The sequence below is a fragment of the Marmota monax genome, unplaced genomic scaffold, assembly GCF_021218885.2.
Source record: "Marmota monax isolate L192 unplaced genomic scaffold, Marmota_monax_Labrador192_F-V1.1 WCK01_AAM20220418_F8-fsc00081, whole genome shotgun sequence".
In the NCBI taxonomy this organism is placed as follows: Eukaryota; Metazoa; Chordata; class Mammalia; order Rodentia; family Sciuridae; genus Marmota; species Marmota monax.
The window spans coordinates 5,477,443-5,492,464 of record NW_026695234.1 but is presented as its reverse complement, the minus strand read 5'-3'; the positions used below and the strand labels follow the sequence as shown (position 1 = coordinate 5,492,464).

The 15,022-nt window shown below is 47.0% G+C and overlaps 1 protein-coding gene across 2 annotated transcripts in view; it reads left to right on the top strand.

The window, feature by feature from the left end:
- Window positions 1–10,372, top strand: part of Tmprss4 (transmembrane serine protease 4) — a 33,469-nt gene extending 23,097 nt beyond the window's left edge. For both annotated transcript variants that reach the window (XM_046438799.2, XM_058577148.1), the window contains 9 exons: window positions 166–295; window positions 3,176–3,277; window positions 4,186–4,226; window positions 5,691–5,850; window positions 6,833–6,999; window positions 7,676–7,774; window positions 7,997–8,139; window positions 9,242–9,391; window positions 9,833–10,372. In XM_046438799.2, coding sequence (XP_046294755.1) covers window positions 166–295; window positions 3,176–3,277; window positions 4,186–4,226; window positions 5,691–5,850; window positions 6,833–6,999; window positions 7,676–7,774; window positions 7,997–8,139; window positions 9,242–9,391; window positions 9,833–9,844 — 1,004 coding nt within the window. In that variant the 3' untranslated portion in view covers window positions 9,845–10,372. The remainder of the gene's footprint in view (window positions 1–165; window positions 296–3,175; window positions 3,278–4,185; window positions 4,227–5,690; window positions 5,851–6,832; window positions 7,000–7,675; window positions 7,775–7,996; window positions 8,140–9,241; window positions 9,392–9,832) is intronic.
- Window positions 10,373–15,022: the final 4,650 nt, after the last annotated feature.

Sequence of the window (15,022 nt, the reverse complement as noted above, 5' to 3'; positions counted from 1 at the left end):
GGTCAAGCAGACAGTCAAATGGAGGAACTTCCCAGGATGTTAAAAGCATCAGTGCCCATAGTGTCCTCATTTCTGGTTGGGGAGCTTGGGCTAGTCTCATGAGTTCTGGGGGACTGGGCCAGAGGGGTCCCATGCTCCAGCTGATCCAGGTTCCTCCCCTCCCAGTCCGACTCTCCAAGGACCGATCCACCCTGCAGGTGCTGGACCCGGCCACAGGGAACTGGGCCTCTGCCTGTTTCGACAACTTCACAGAAACTCTGGCCAAGACAGCCTGTGGGCAAATGGGCTACAGCAGGTACCCAACCTGGGCCATCAGAGGTGTCACCCACCATAGCCTCCTCTCTCCTTGCTTCCTCCTTCCTCTTGGGTCCTCTTCCTTCTTTCCTTAAAGTACAGTCAGATGGCACTGGTCTTGAATCCTAGCCCTTTCACCCATGAGCAACATGAAGTGAAAGCTCTTACACCTCCGTTCCTCAAGAGTTAATTGGAGTGAGGTGTGGTGGCTCAGGCCTGTAATCCCAGCAGCTCAGGAGGCTGAGTAGGAGGATCACAGATTCAAAGCCAGTCTCAGCGGCTTAGTGAGACACTGTCTCAAAAAACAAAAAGGGGGGCTCGCCTGGCATGCGTGCGGCCCGGGTTAGATCCTCAGCACCACATACAAACAAAGATGTTGTGTCCGCCGAAAAACTAAAAAAACAAAAAAAATACATTCTCTCTCTCTCTCTCTCTCTCCCTCTCCCTCTCCTCTCTCTTAAAAAAAAAGGGGGTGGGGGCTGGGGACGTGGCTCAGTGGTTAAGCATCTTTGGGTTTAATCTCTGGTGTGGAAAAAAAAGAGAGAGAGAGAGAGTTAATTGGGAAAAATAATGCTGACATCATAGGATGATTGAGGGGTGCCAGTGAGAGAATCTAAGCTGCCCCCCAGCACACACTCATACACACTGTCCTGCAACACACTCACTTTCTCACACACACTCACACAGCTCCAGCTCCCCTGCATCTTCTCTTTCCCTTTACTCCTCAATCTTCACTCCTCTGTCCTTTGCAAGAAGCCTCCCCTGTCCAGTAATCTAAAAGCCTGATTTACTTACACAAAGTCTTGTTGGTTAAAATTTAGTTTAAAAGAGCCTGATTTCATTGGGGCCCCATCATCAGCAATCCCAGCTCCCTCAGCAAATTCCAAACACAGTTCCAAGTCTGGAGTGAATGGAAGGTGCATAATTATAAGAGGGTAATTAGCATGATATATATTTATATTCATTTGAGCCTGGCAGAAAACCAAAAACATGGTTATTATTATATCTAAATTAGAAGTAGACTTGGAGAAAGTAACTTGCTTGGGAAGTAGCTGAGAGGTAGAGGGCTAGAATCTCTGCCCAAGAGCCCTTGTTCCTGGGCATCAGTGTTGTCGGGGACTCTCGTTTGTACATTTCTCTCGCCTCATCTATAATGGAAGGGGAAGTGAGACATTTGGCCACCGGAGAGCCTACCTAAAGAGGATGGAAAACAGCCCCTGTATTCAGTTGCAGAATGAGATAGCCTCTCCTTGGAAGGCCAAACTTCTTCAGGATTCTAAGAAACTTGACCCAGAGACAGGCAGACATTATAACCACTAGGAAAATATTGCCAACCAATCACAGAACTCTAAAAGCAGCCTCAAGGTCCTTTTTAATAGATGCCCCAGGCAGCCATTACAAATCCACCTGGCCCTCGCTGCTCTCTAGTTAACAGGCTTCTGCTGCTCTCTACCCTCCGTGCGGTGCAATACCCAGGGCCCTCTAGAAAGGACCCCTGCCACCTTCGGTTTTGAGGAGACCAGGGACATGCCTGGCACCTGCTATTCTCCCCTCCTCCTGCAGCTGCCCCAGCCCAGCCCCCCCCCCCCACTGCAGTCCAGCTAACTGCAGTGTCAGCTGTACCTAGCGCAGCAGGCTGAGGCTTGATTATAAAACCCGGATGTCTCTTGGGGTTCTTAAGATGATATGTTCCTGGAATCTCTGTCCTTCTGGAGCCCGCCAAACCACCTGGCTCTTGGGCTATACAAAATCAAAGTTCATTAATGAGGGTGTAATTGGTTAACTTTCCTGGGAATGTCCATTTCCAGCTTTGTCCTTCCTTTTGGGATTGATTTCTCTACTCAGATCTCTCCACTTTCTTCCCTCCACCTGGACTGGAGGCCTTTCTTGACCTAGGTTCACAAAACCATAGGTGGTCCAGGTGGGATGACCTTGGGGATCATCTGGTCCAGCCACTACTTTTCAGAGGAGAAAACTGAGACTTAGAGAAGCCAAGAGAAGGAATGTGACCTGCCCAAGGTGACACATCAAACTAGTGTCAGGACCAGCATAAGAACTTCAGTCTTGAGGGCTTTTAAAACAGGCTCTTGGTACTCCCAGGGTCCAGTACCTGGGTCCACCCAGGGAATGGCAGCATTCCTGACCAAGCATATATCATTCAGTCAGGGCATGGCTTGACCCCCACCCTATCTGCAGACTTTATGGTAACAGGACAGGGTGGAGAAGGAAGGGGAAGATTTGGAAGAGGCAGATTCAGCCAAAGAACAATCACAGAGATGGGAGTGATCAGGGAAGGCTTTCTGGAGGAAGGAAGACTTTAGCCCACAGTCTGAGAGAGGGCACACATGGATTAGCAGAAAGAGGGAGGGTAGCTCAAGTTGGGGAGTGTTGTCTAGATTCATGTCAAGACAGATCCAGGCCCGTCTACCTCTAAGGGACTGTGTATGTACACCCGGTGTCAAAGTCAGATCAGATGCCCTGCCTGGAAAACTGGATATCCACATTCCAACCCCCTCCAAGGTGAGAGGAAGCTTAGCTGGGTCTCCTTGCTTCTTTCATTCCCCTGATGTGAGCCAGAAGAAACTACTAGGCCATTTGAAATAGGCACACAGCTTGGAGCTAGAAAGGGAAATCCCTACTATTTCTCCAAAGTTCTAGATTCTGGACTAAAAAAAGTCAGGCCAGTGTTTTGCCGAGGACTGAGTCCTGGGATGTCATGATAATGTCTCCTATTGCACAGCAAATCAGACCCCATCCCACTTACCAAAACCACCCCTACTCCACAACGGCATTCTCTGCCACCCTCTCTCCTGAGAGCAGGGCTGCTCCTACTATCTTGTTCTGGTCTCTGCCCCAGCTCACAGCTCTCTCCCTTCCACAGCCAACCCACTTTCAAAGCTGTGGAGATTGGCCCAGACCAGGATCTGGATGTTGTTAAAGTGATAGAAGACAGCCAGGAGCTTCAGGTGCGGAACTCAAGTGGGTAAGTGAGAGGAGACCTCTGGCCTGCAAAGTCTAGCATGCAAGCCAGCTCACCCTGAACAGACCAGCAGCAAAAGGCATGTAAGCCAGACAAAAGGAAGAACTCCCAGCCAAGCAGATCATTCAGCACTGAGAGCTATAGAAAAACTTTTCTGAGAGATTTTCTTTGTTAACTTTTTTTTAATCGAATACATAGTTGGACAAAGCGTGCTCTCCTACCCAAAGGCAGAGGGATGAATAAAGTCTTGCTATCAGTCTGAATGGTAAAGTCAAATGTTTTTACTACTGCCTTTGGTGCCCTAATAAATTGCCCAATAGGCAAGATTCCAAAAGTCACTTCATCCCTCCCTACCCTCACTCACCCAGGCCAGAGTAGGCCCTCCACACGTTCGCAGTGCTCCATGACCCTGGCCTTGCCACCCTGCATTAGAGCACAGCATCTAAATGCAATCGGCCACACTGCAGCAAAGCGGCTCAGACGGGATGCTGGCTTCTTAGCATCCAGGGAATTACTGAGGGCTGCTCATTCATCAAAGTAAATCTTGAAAAGGACAGAGTTGGTAATCGGGTGATGTTTGCCTAGAATTCCACTGAACTCCCATTCTTCTTCCATTTGGAAAGCCCGCAGTGCAGTGGACTCTGCTCTGCCCTCTTCTCGCTCAGGCTGCCAGGAGCCTGAGCTGGGCTTTGAAATGGGCAGGACCCAGCACAGGGTATATGTTCAATTCTGGGCTGTTGGATCAAATCAGGTTGTACTGAGTGTTAATGCAGTTTCTATACAGCCCCCATCATGCAAGAGCCAGATTTCCCAGGGAGTGGGAGAAAAATCAATAGTACCAGAAGGTCAGAGTCCCTGCCTTCCAGCCAAGGGAGAAGCAGAACCCACAGGGCCCTGTGTCTCTCTTCCAGACCTTGTCTCTCAGGCTCCCTGGTTGCCCTGCACTGCCTTGGTGAGTATGCTCCATCTCTGAGGGGTTGAGACCTGGGTAGGAATGACCAAGGAGGAAGACCTTCCTCTGCATTCCTAAATCTGGATCATTTAGAGTCTTCCAGACTCCAAGCTTCACTCTGTTCAGGCCGAACCTTTATTCTTTAGCCTTTGAGCTTATAGCTCAGTGCTCCTACAAATGGTTGATGTTAGGAATTATCTTCTACCCTCTACTCACAGCCCATGACTTGAGGATATTAGTTTTTCATTACTGTAATGACATACCTGAAGGAGGCTAACTTTATAAGGAAAATAAGTTTATTTAATTCACAGTTTCGAAAGCTGAAGGTTGACTATCAGGCAGCTCCATTGATTTGGCCTCTTTTGAGGATCTAACTTCAGATGATGGCTAATGACAGGAGAACTTGCAGGAACAAGAGATCATATTTCAAAACAAAAAGCCCAAGAGCCATTCAGGAGTCAGGTTTACTCTTATAACAAATGGCTTTCACAAGCACTCAGGAATCCCAGGAAAACAACCTTGATCCCTTCTGAGGGCAGCCTCTCCAACAACCTAAGAGCCATAAGGTGGCAACTCTTAGAGTTCCCGCCACCTCAACACCACCCCAAGCTCCCAGACACGGACCTCTAGGGGACTCATTCAAACTGAATCCAAATCATAGCAGGGAGCAGTAAGCAGATCAATTTGGCTAGACAGAAACTTTATATAAATCCAGCAGGAGTCTGCCAGAAGAAAGAGTTTAAACTCTAACCTTGCCAACAGAGAGCTTTGGGTGGGTGAGCAAGGTGGCAGGTAAAAGCGGTTTGAAAACAGACAGTATCCTAAAGGCCCCCCTGGCACAGTGCCAGACATGCAGGACAGGGTGGCAGCCTTTCCCTGCTGGAAGCACCACCGTGGCAGGGGCCGCCCAAGGGACAGGACAGGCAGGGAGGGGGCTGGAGGTCAGATGCGGAAAACCAGGTCCGGTCAGGGGAAAGACAGGATGACTGATCAGGAGCCTTGCTTAGCAGGGGGGCCAAACTTGAAGAAAGATGAGTTGGAGATACGAAAATCCAGTTTCTGGAAATTTCTTCCCACTTCCGGGTGCCAAAGTAGCTTGTGGGCGTATTTACTGTTACTCAGCAGGAGCAGCTGGGGACATGCGCCTGGGTGGAACTTTTATAACTCTGCATCCCTGTTTAGTTGGAAGGTCATAAATTCCCAGCACAGTGCACACACCCAAGTTGACAATAAAGACTCCTAAACACACCTAAAGTCAAACAAAAGGAGAGGGAGGTCTGAGGGAAAGCCTGTGGTCTGGAACACTCAATGTCGCTCTAAGAACAATTCAGAATTGGCCTGGTCCTCCCTGGCTCCTGGTACCAGTCCTAAGGGCTCTGCTCAGGGTAGACTAGGCTATCAGAGGAGGCAGCCCAACCCCCTGAGTCTGACTTCCCCTTTTTCCCTCCTACCGATGGAGTCCAGCCTGTGGGAGGAGCCTCAAGGCTCCTCGGGTGGTGGGCGGGGAGGAGGCCTCTGTGGATTCTTGGCCTTGGCAGGTCAGCCTCCAGTACAACAAGCAACACGTCTGTGGAGGAAGCATCCTGGATCCCCAGTGGATCCTCACGGCAGCCCACTGCTTCAGGTAAGGCTCTGAACGCAAGGAGGCTGGGGGGACCAACGCCATGAAGGGACTGCATCTCCTGGCTTGTTTCCTGATGCCCTGGAGACCATTGCCAGGATGTGGACCCTTCAGTGAGACACTGGCCAGGATGCCCATTGTTAAGCCTGAGCAGAGGGTGCTGGGTACCAAGTCTGACATTTCTGGATAGAAAAGCCATCAGATACCTACCTCATCCTCCAAATCTTCCACTCCACAAAAGCTCTTCCCACCTACATGGAGTCCTGAGAATTCACTTCCTCTTTGCCAGTTTACAGGGAGTGGTACCAGGGTCTAGAATCACTATCATACTTCATTATGTCCAGAAATCTCCTTGAACAGACATAGGTTCCCTTTCTGTCCAGCAGAGAGGCCTGCCAAACCTCTGGGAAAGGGCCATCCCAGGCTGCCTTCACTTTCACTCATTCATTCAACATTTCATAAGTATCTAAAGGAACGGAGATCCAGATTATGTGCCTAGGACATGAGAGAGACTCCAAGGCTACCCCATCAAGCATTCCCAGTCTAGCCCCAGGGTTCTCAGGCTTTTTGAGAATCTGACAAGAGGTATAAATCATTTCCTGGTGGGGAGGAGGGGGCCACATACTAAGCTATGTCTGGTGTGGGAATCATGAAAGACAAGCCCATAAGTCGCTGACCACAGTGTAAGCACCATGTGAGTAGCACAGCCAAGAACAAGGGTGGAATAAAGAGCGCCAGGACCCCACAGCTCAGCACTCCAGGCAGACATTTTCCTGGGCCTGTTTCACCAAGGAAAACAATCAAATCCCCTATAGGGAAGGTGATTCCTCAGACTGCCCTTCCCCACCACCCTGCCTCCACCATCAGATTACCTCCTAAGGCAGCAGCACTCAGCACTCTAATCTCTAGGGCCCTGGGGACTCAGCCCCTGGCAAACCCTTCTCATGCTTGGCTCAAACTTGAAGCCATCCTTCTCTGTCCCCAGGAACTATCGTGATGTGTCCAACTGGAAGGTGAGGGTCGGCTCAGAAAAATTGAGCAGCTTCCCATCCCTACCTGTGGCCAAGATCTTCATCACTGAGCACAACACCTTGTACCCCAAAGAGAAGGACATTGCCCTTATGAAGCTAGAGAACCCACTGACATTCTCAGGTGAGGTAGTACCAAGGGACAGAGCCCAGAGGGTGGCCCTGTTCTATGGGATTCTAAACAAGTGTCAAAGAAACCCTTTCAGAAGGTTTAGTCACCAGGCTCTTCTAAGCCCTTGTCATGTTTCAAAGTTTGTCCCTGAGATTTGTTTTATTCAGGAGTGGTAAGGTGTCAGACCTGGAGACAACTGCCTCAGAACAAAGACTTTATTACTTAACAGTTTCTGAGAGGATGGGGCCTACCTCGCCATGCAGGACCACTTAGGAAAGGACCTGGGCGGGTCAGGAGGCAGAAGGAGAGAGGGGAAAGCGTGGCCAGAGTCCGAGGCTGGGTAGGCACGTTTGGGCAAGCTTGGCATTGGCTGGTGTGAAGAGTTGTCTGGGCTATGGAGCTTGGTCTCTAGGTTTCTAGTACCTGGCCCCAGAGTGATATAGGGAGGGGGAAAATGTTGGTTTGGTGTGTGAGAGTTAGATAAAGGAGGTTGGGGGATAGACTTGGCATTGGTTGGTTTTCATATTAAAGGTGTGTCCACAGGCCAGGGCTTTAGCATCTCTAAGAATGAGCTAATCCAGTCTCTCCCACAAGAGAGATGGGCAAGATCCCCAGCCCAAGCATCCTAAAACAGAAAATTTTAAAAGTCATGAAGCTGGGATCTCTTCTTCCTCTCCACTCCTGGCAGGTACAATCAGGCCCATTTGCCTGCCCTTCTTTGATGAGGAGCTTGCTCCAGCCACCCAACTCTGGGTCGTCGGCTGGGGCTTTACCGAGCAGAATGGTGGTAAGTCCTGGACTCAGGAACATAGGGCAAGAGATAACCTTGTATGAGAGAGCAGCTCCCAAGGGGTGATGGGAAGGCGGCCCATCCTTCAGAAAAGCCCATCCTGGAGGACCAAGCACCAAGGTTCCAGGTATAAAGCAAAGAGATCTAGTGATGCAGAGAATGAACTTGGGTTGGGGGTAGACGGCAAGAATGAGAGTGTGAGTGTGTTTCACCTCCCAGGGAAGATGTCTGACACACTGCTGCAGGCGTCAGTCCAGGTCATTGACCACACCCGGTGCAATGCAGATGATGCCTACCAGGGAGAAGTCACTGAGAAGATGCTGTGTGCAGGCGTCCCAGGAGGTGGCGTGGACACCTGCCAGGTGGGGCCTCCCAGGGTCATGTGGAGTTCTGTGGTTAGGGGGGGTACATCCTGGAGAAATATGAACCCCCAGAGGCTGAAGGCTTAATACGAAATCTCGCATGTGGTGGGCATTCAGCGTGATGAGGGGAAGGAGGGAGACAGGGAGGGAAGGAAGGAACATGAAGATTTAAGAATGTGGGTGGGTGGGTGGACAGACCAGATAAATAGCAAGCTTTCGAATGTCCATCTCTCACACAAAGATGACATTCCTCATCCTCCCCACCCACCCTTACGTATCATCTACAGGTCCATGAAGATAGGGACCCCAGATCTCTTCTCTCTGTGACAGTCTCTCCACTGCTGAACTTTACTAGAACTTTACTACCCCACACCTCCAGGAGGTCTTCAGAACATTTTCATTAAAACTCCCCAAACCTACTCCAATCCCATTCCCAGTCATTAAATCCTGCCTTCAAGAGGCATCTCTTGGTCATCTCTTGTGTGCCACCAACATGGTGGGCTTTAGAGTCAGTGTCTGCCCTCAAGGAGTTCACAGTGGTGGTGGGGACATCACAAACAGGCTGTAGTGTTATTGGGTTCAGAGAAGGGACATCTTGTCATTTGTTACTTACTTGCTTTTTGATGCTCCTCATCCCATTTGATCTTAAGCTTCCTAAGAGCAGGGATCTTTCTTTCTCTCTCTCTCTCTTTCTTTCTTTCCTTCCTTCCCTCCTTTCTTCCTTCCTTCCTTCTTTCCTTTAACTAATAGAATCCCAATTGCCCAGGCACAAAATAGTCACTCCATAAGTGGTTAATTAAACTCTAGAACTACCACATTACACAAAGAAAACCCAACTTCCTTCCCCCCGGGTCCTTTTCAGCCTTCAGTTTGCTGGTGTAAGTTAGGGCCTCTGGAGAAGGCTCACTGCATGCCCACGATTTACTTGACCACCAACAGACCTTTTTGCTCCAGCAGAGAAGAGCACTTCTGGATGCAGGTCGGGCAGGAGCAAGGGGGCTGAGGGCAGAATGGCAGAGAGTGCTGGAAAGTGCAGGACCAGGAGGAAGGAAGCCAGCCCCTGGCCACCCTCCCCAGCAACCCCTGTTCTGGCCTCTCACAGGGTGACAGTGGTGGACCCCTGATGTACCAGTCTGACCACTGGAAGGTGGTAGGCATCGTGAGCTGGGGACATGGCTGTGGGGGCCCAAGTACCCCAGGAGTGTACACCAAGGTCACAGCCTATCTCGACTGGATCTACAGTGTGTGGAAGGTGAGCACATTCGTCCCACCCAGGGTGACTTCCCTCTTTCCTCTACCATGAGAGCACCAACCATCCTTAGATTTAAGTGATCCCGACAACCTTTTGCCTCCCACATAATTTCCCTTCCCAACAAGCTGATAGCCTGAGATTCCTTCATTAAGGCTGAAATTCCTGAGGTCAGAGATTCCTGCTAACTGCCAGTGCCTTAGGGCATGGAACACATCCACTTTATCAAGCTTTATCACTGTTTCCTAACAGAAGGAGACTATCAGATCCTTTCCAGGGAAAGATTGTGATAAGGAAGAGGGTGGAAAGGTTTCTGAGACTTCCTGGTCCCTAGAGACTATAAAGAGAGCATAGTAGTGCAGAGAGGAAGATAACTCTGCCCCTGTCATCACGATGTCAAGTTTCGACTCCTCTGACTTTCCCTTTGTCGCTCTTTCATTCTAGTCTGAGATGTAAGGCTGCTGTTCCTCTGCAGCGTTCAGAGCTGCTTCTCTCCAGTCCTACCCACTGGGGATCCCCCAGAAGTCCCACACTGGGGCTTGTCTCTCCACCCACGGCCTTGGCATTTGCTAGAGCAGCAAACGGCCTCCGTTCCTGCAAGACCCTCACACCCCAGAGACACCCAGAAGGAAGGCAGCTGCCCTAGCTCAGTCATCCCCAGTGCTTCCAGAATCCCAGGGAGAGATGCAGCCCGCTGAACGGAGCCAGCTATGCACCGAGGTCTCAGAGGCACTGCTAACTCAGGTGGAACTTTCCCCCTCTACTGAATGGAAGAGGGCTCTTCCCAGATAACCAGGCTGGAGAGGAGGAGAAGAGGGTCTGGCCAGCCCTCTCCCTTCTCCACCCATTCCCAAGCCCACCGGAACAAGAAACCAGGTGTAATGTAAATGCACCATCCTACCTTTGGCGTGACTACTGTTACCTACAGGTGTTATTATTGTTACTTCTAAGAGTCGTTGTCATTAAATGATGGTATCTTTGGTACACGTTTGCTGGGCTGCTTGATAAGAATGGAGCTAGGACCATCAGGCATTAATTCTTTGGCCTAGGGATGAAAAGGTCCTGGGGAGACAATTACTTCTCAAAGTAGAGGCACAAGAAACAGAGACATGGAGACCAGATCTGCTAAGTGGGGGCAACAGCGAGCTGCACCTGGGGACGCCAGGGCATCTCCTCCCCACATAGGCTTCTCCCGCTTCCCTCTCTGTCTGCCTGATGTCCGCTGTGGGCTAAGGACACCCTGTGACTTGGGAGAGAGCCAATTTAAGCATTCAAGGGTGACATTCAAGCAGAGCTCCCCAAGTGGCTGGAAAGAGATATTACACCTCTGTGGCCTCATTTCTTCCTCCTACAAGGCCCTCCATGTGGTTCTTTTATTTAAAAAAGAAAGAAATGAAGGAAAAAAGAAAGTGTCACCTGCCAGGCATGAGGCAGTCGCCAAGCTAAGTTCTGGAAACTAAGTATTCATAAGTGCCTGTACTTAAAATGTGGGAGAGTGAAGCCCCGTGGATTTCTCCAGAAGTATGAAGGCTCATAAAATATACTGGTTAATGTTTTACTAGAGTCTTAGAAGATGACGGAAATCCTCAACAGTCAAAAAACAAATAAACAAAATAAAAATAAACAAAGCCATCAGAACCATGAGCAGAAACTAAAGTGGTGATCTGGGAACAACAAACTTAAGATCTTGGGTTGTCTCAGGGACAAAGACCTCTCTCAAAGCTAGATAAGAACTAAACCCGGACCCACTGCAGGGAAACTGAACCCGGGATTCCCCTATGTAACAGATATAAGAGAAGGGGGCAAATGGGTCTCAGGTGGCGGATCCTCTGAAGGACAATATCCCCAATTTGTAAAGCCTCAGGATTCTCAAAGATCTTCAAATATGAGCTTTCAATTGAAGATCAGAAAGATATTTAAAAAGAAAACACGACATAAGTGGGAATCATTATAAACAGCTAATTTAGAACCCAAGGACCTCAGATGTCAGGATGATCAAACAATTATAATATTAATAGAGTATTCCCATGTGCCAGGCACTGTTCTAAGTGTACTGATGCAGGGGCTGGAGGTGTAGCTCAATGAGGGAGCACTTGCCTAGAATGCATGAGGCCCTGGGTTTGATCCCCAGCACTGCAAAACTAGCATACCCTTACACTAACCTACAATGTAGTATTATTCTTATCCTCATGTTATGGATAAAAAAGACGAAGACACAATGAGGTAAAATACCTTGCCTGACGTTACAAACTAGTTAAGTTGATCATAATGTTTTGACTACAAAGTGCATGCTGTAAACCACCATACTATAGGGATTCCAATATGATAACTTGCAGAATGTTTAAATAATTAAATGCTATTTCAACATTTAATTTTTTTTAGATTGTGGTAAAATACACATAATCTAAAATTTACCATCTTAACCATTTTTACATGCACAGTTCAATGGACTAAGTACATTTACATTGTGCTACCCTCACCAACATCCATTCACAGAATTGTTTTCACCTTGCAAAACTGAAACTCTATATCCAGTAAGTAGTAACTCCTCACCTCTCCCTCCCCACAGCACCTGACAATCACCATTCTACTTTCTATAAATTTGACTATTCTATGTACCTCTTATAAGTGCAAACATACAGTATTTGTCATTTTGTGCCTGGTTTATTTCACTCAGGAGAATGTCCTAAGGCTCTTCATGATGTAGCAGGTGTCAGAAGTTCTTTTATAAGGTTGAATAATATTCCATTGTTTTAAACACATTTTGTTTATTTGTTCATCTGTCAATGGACATTTGAGTTACTTGTACTGTTTAGCTATTGTGAATAATGCTGTTATGGACGTGAATATGTAAGTATCTCTTCAAAGTCCTGCTTTTGAATCTTTTGGATATATGCCCAGAAGTGGGGATTGTTGGATCATCTGGTAATTCAACTTTTAATTGTTTGAAGAACCACCGTTTTGTTTTCCATATAGTTAGCACCATTTCACATTGATTTTTACATACATTAGCATACAAGAGTTCAGATTTCTCTACCTCCTCACCAACACTTGTTTTTTGTTAAAAACATGATATTTCAACGATCAAGAAAAAGGACAGGCAGATTTGAAGAACCAAATAGAGCTCTCAGAAATAAAAACTACAATTATGAGAATGGAAAATTGAATGGATGGGATAAATTGCACTTAAGACACAAATTGAGAGAGAATGAATGAACTGGAAGGTAGATTGCAGAATTTGGTGTTTACAGTAGAAACAGATAAGAGAGCCAGGCGTAGTGGCACATGCCTGTAATCTCAGTGACTTTGGAGGCTGAGACAGAAGGATCTCAAGTTCAAAACCAGCCGCAGCAACTTAGTGAGACCCTAAGTAACTTAGTGAAACCCTGTCTCAAAATAAAAAAATAAAAAGGGCTGCGGATGTGGCTCAGTGGTTAAGTGCCCCTGGGTTCAATCCCCAGGAAGAAAGAAACAAGGAAGGAAGGGAGGGAGGGAAGGAAGGAGAGAGGGAGGCAGGGAGAGAGGGAGGAAGAAAGGAGAAGGGAAGGGAAGGAAGGAAAGGAGGAAGGAAGGAAGAGATAAGAGAATAAAATATGAAAAAAAAAAAAGGGTCTAACATATCCAGAGTCCTATCAGGAGAAAAAGAGAGAGGAAGTAGATAATAAAGTAGATACAGTACCCAAAGGCATAACAGCTGAGAATGTTCTGGAACCAATAAGGCATGAACCCACAGATAAAGGTATGTGCTGCCACATACACCCATACAACCAAAGTGGAAAATTAGAATATATCCTTACCCAGGCACATTACAGTGAAACTGTGTATCATCAAAGATGAAAATAAATTGTGCAAAGCAGCCAGAGAAAAAACCCAGACCACTCACAGTATCACAAAGTTATCATAGTTAGACTGACTGTGGACTCTGTAGCAAAAAAGAAGCTGGAAGACAGTGGAATGGAATCTTCAACTGCCAAGACATTATAATGGTCAATCAAGGGTTGTGAACCCTACAAGCCTATCTTTCAAGAAGAAGGGCATTTTCAGCCAGGTGCAGTGGCATACACTGTAATCCCAGCCAGTCAGGAGGCTGAGGCAGGAGGATTGCAAGTTCAAAGCCAGCCTTAACAACTTAGTGAGACCCTAAGTAACTTAGTGATATCCGGTCTAAAAATTAAAAATAATAAAAAGGACTGCAGATGTATTTCAGTGATTAAGCACCCCTGGGTTCAATCCCCAGTACCAAAAAAAAAAAATTAAGAATAAAGGCATTTTCACACTGTAGTGGCACACACCTTTAATCCCAGCAACTCAAACTCAAGATACTGAGACAGGAGAATCACAAGTTCCACACCAGACTCAACAACTTAGTCAGACCCTGTCTCAAAATAAAAAATAAAAAGGGCTGGGGATATAGCTCAGGGGTAGAATGTCCCTGGGTCCAATTCCCAGAACCACCACCCCCCCAAAAAAGAAAGAAAGAATAAAGGTATTTTCAGGAACGCCAACCACCAACCAAACTTCCCTAAAGGAACATCTATAGCACAAACTCTAGGAAGAAGGAAATTGTCCTAAAAGGAAGGACTGAGATGCAAGAAGAAATTGTAAGGCACCTGGTAAAAATGCACATAAATCTGGGCTGGGGTTGTGGCTCAGTGGTAGAGCACTCACCTGGCATGCATGAGGCACTAGGTTCGATCCTCAACACCACATAAATAAATAAAATAAAGGTATTGTGTCCACCTACAACTAAGAAATATTTTTTAAATGCACATAAATCCAAACAAACTTTGTCTACATAAACAGTAACTTTGTTTTTCTGGGTTAATTTTTAAAGGGCTAACTAAAATATGGGATAACAGTGGTATTAATTCAGAAGGGATCATTGTAGTTAAAATAATCTAAAGTTTTCAAATGTTCAAAAAGGGAGATCAAATATTAACTAAAGTTATGTTACACAAAATGTGTATGTATGCTCTAAGCACTCAAAAGGTGGACTACCAGAAGAATGGAAGTAAAATATTTCACTTCCAAAACAACAAAAAGAACTAGATTAAGGAAAAACAAAGAAATCAAGCAATTTCAAAAGAAGGAAGAGGAAGAAGGGAAGAAAGCATAGAAAATCAAATAAATACAATACACAAAGTAGAATGGTTTTTAAAAGCATCAATAATCATAATAAATAGCAAACTTACCAATTAACATACAGAGATAGTCAAATAGGATGAAAATTGCTGTAAGTCTGGATCTTGAAGTTCCCCCAAAGAGTCATGGGTTGAAGTGTGGTCCCAGCCTGGAGTGCTACTGGGAGATGCTGGAACCCTGTGGAAGTGGGGCCGAGTGGAAGGAAGTGAGTTCACTGGGGCATGCCCTCCGAGAGGGTATTGAGACCCTGGTTCCTCCTCTCTGTCTCTCTGCTTCTTGGCCACTGCCAGGTGGGCAACTAACTCTGTCATGTGCTCCCACCTTGATGTACTGTCTCAGTACAGACCCAAAAGCAAGGTAGTCAACCAACCATGGACTGAAAACTGCAAGTTTTGAGACAAAATAACTCTTTTTCCTTGTTAAATTGATATGTTGGTTACTTTGCTACAGTAACAGAACACTAGTATAAAAGAAGAAAAGTACCAGTGTAAG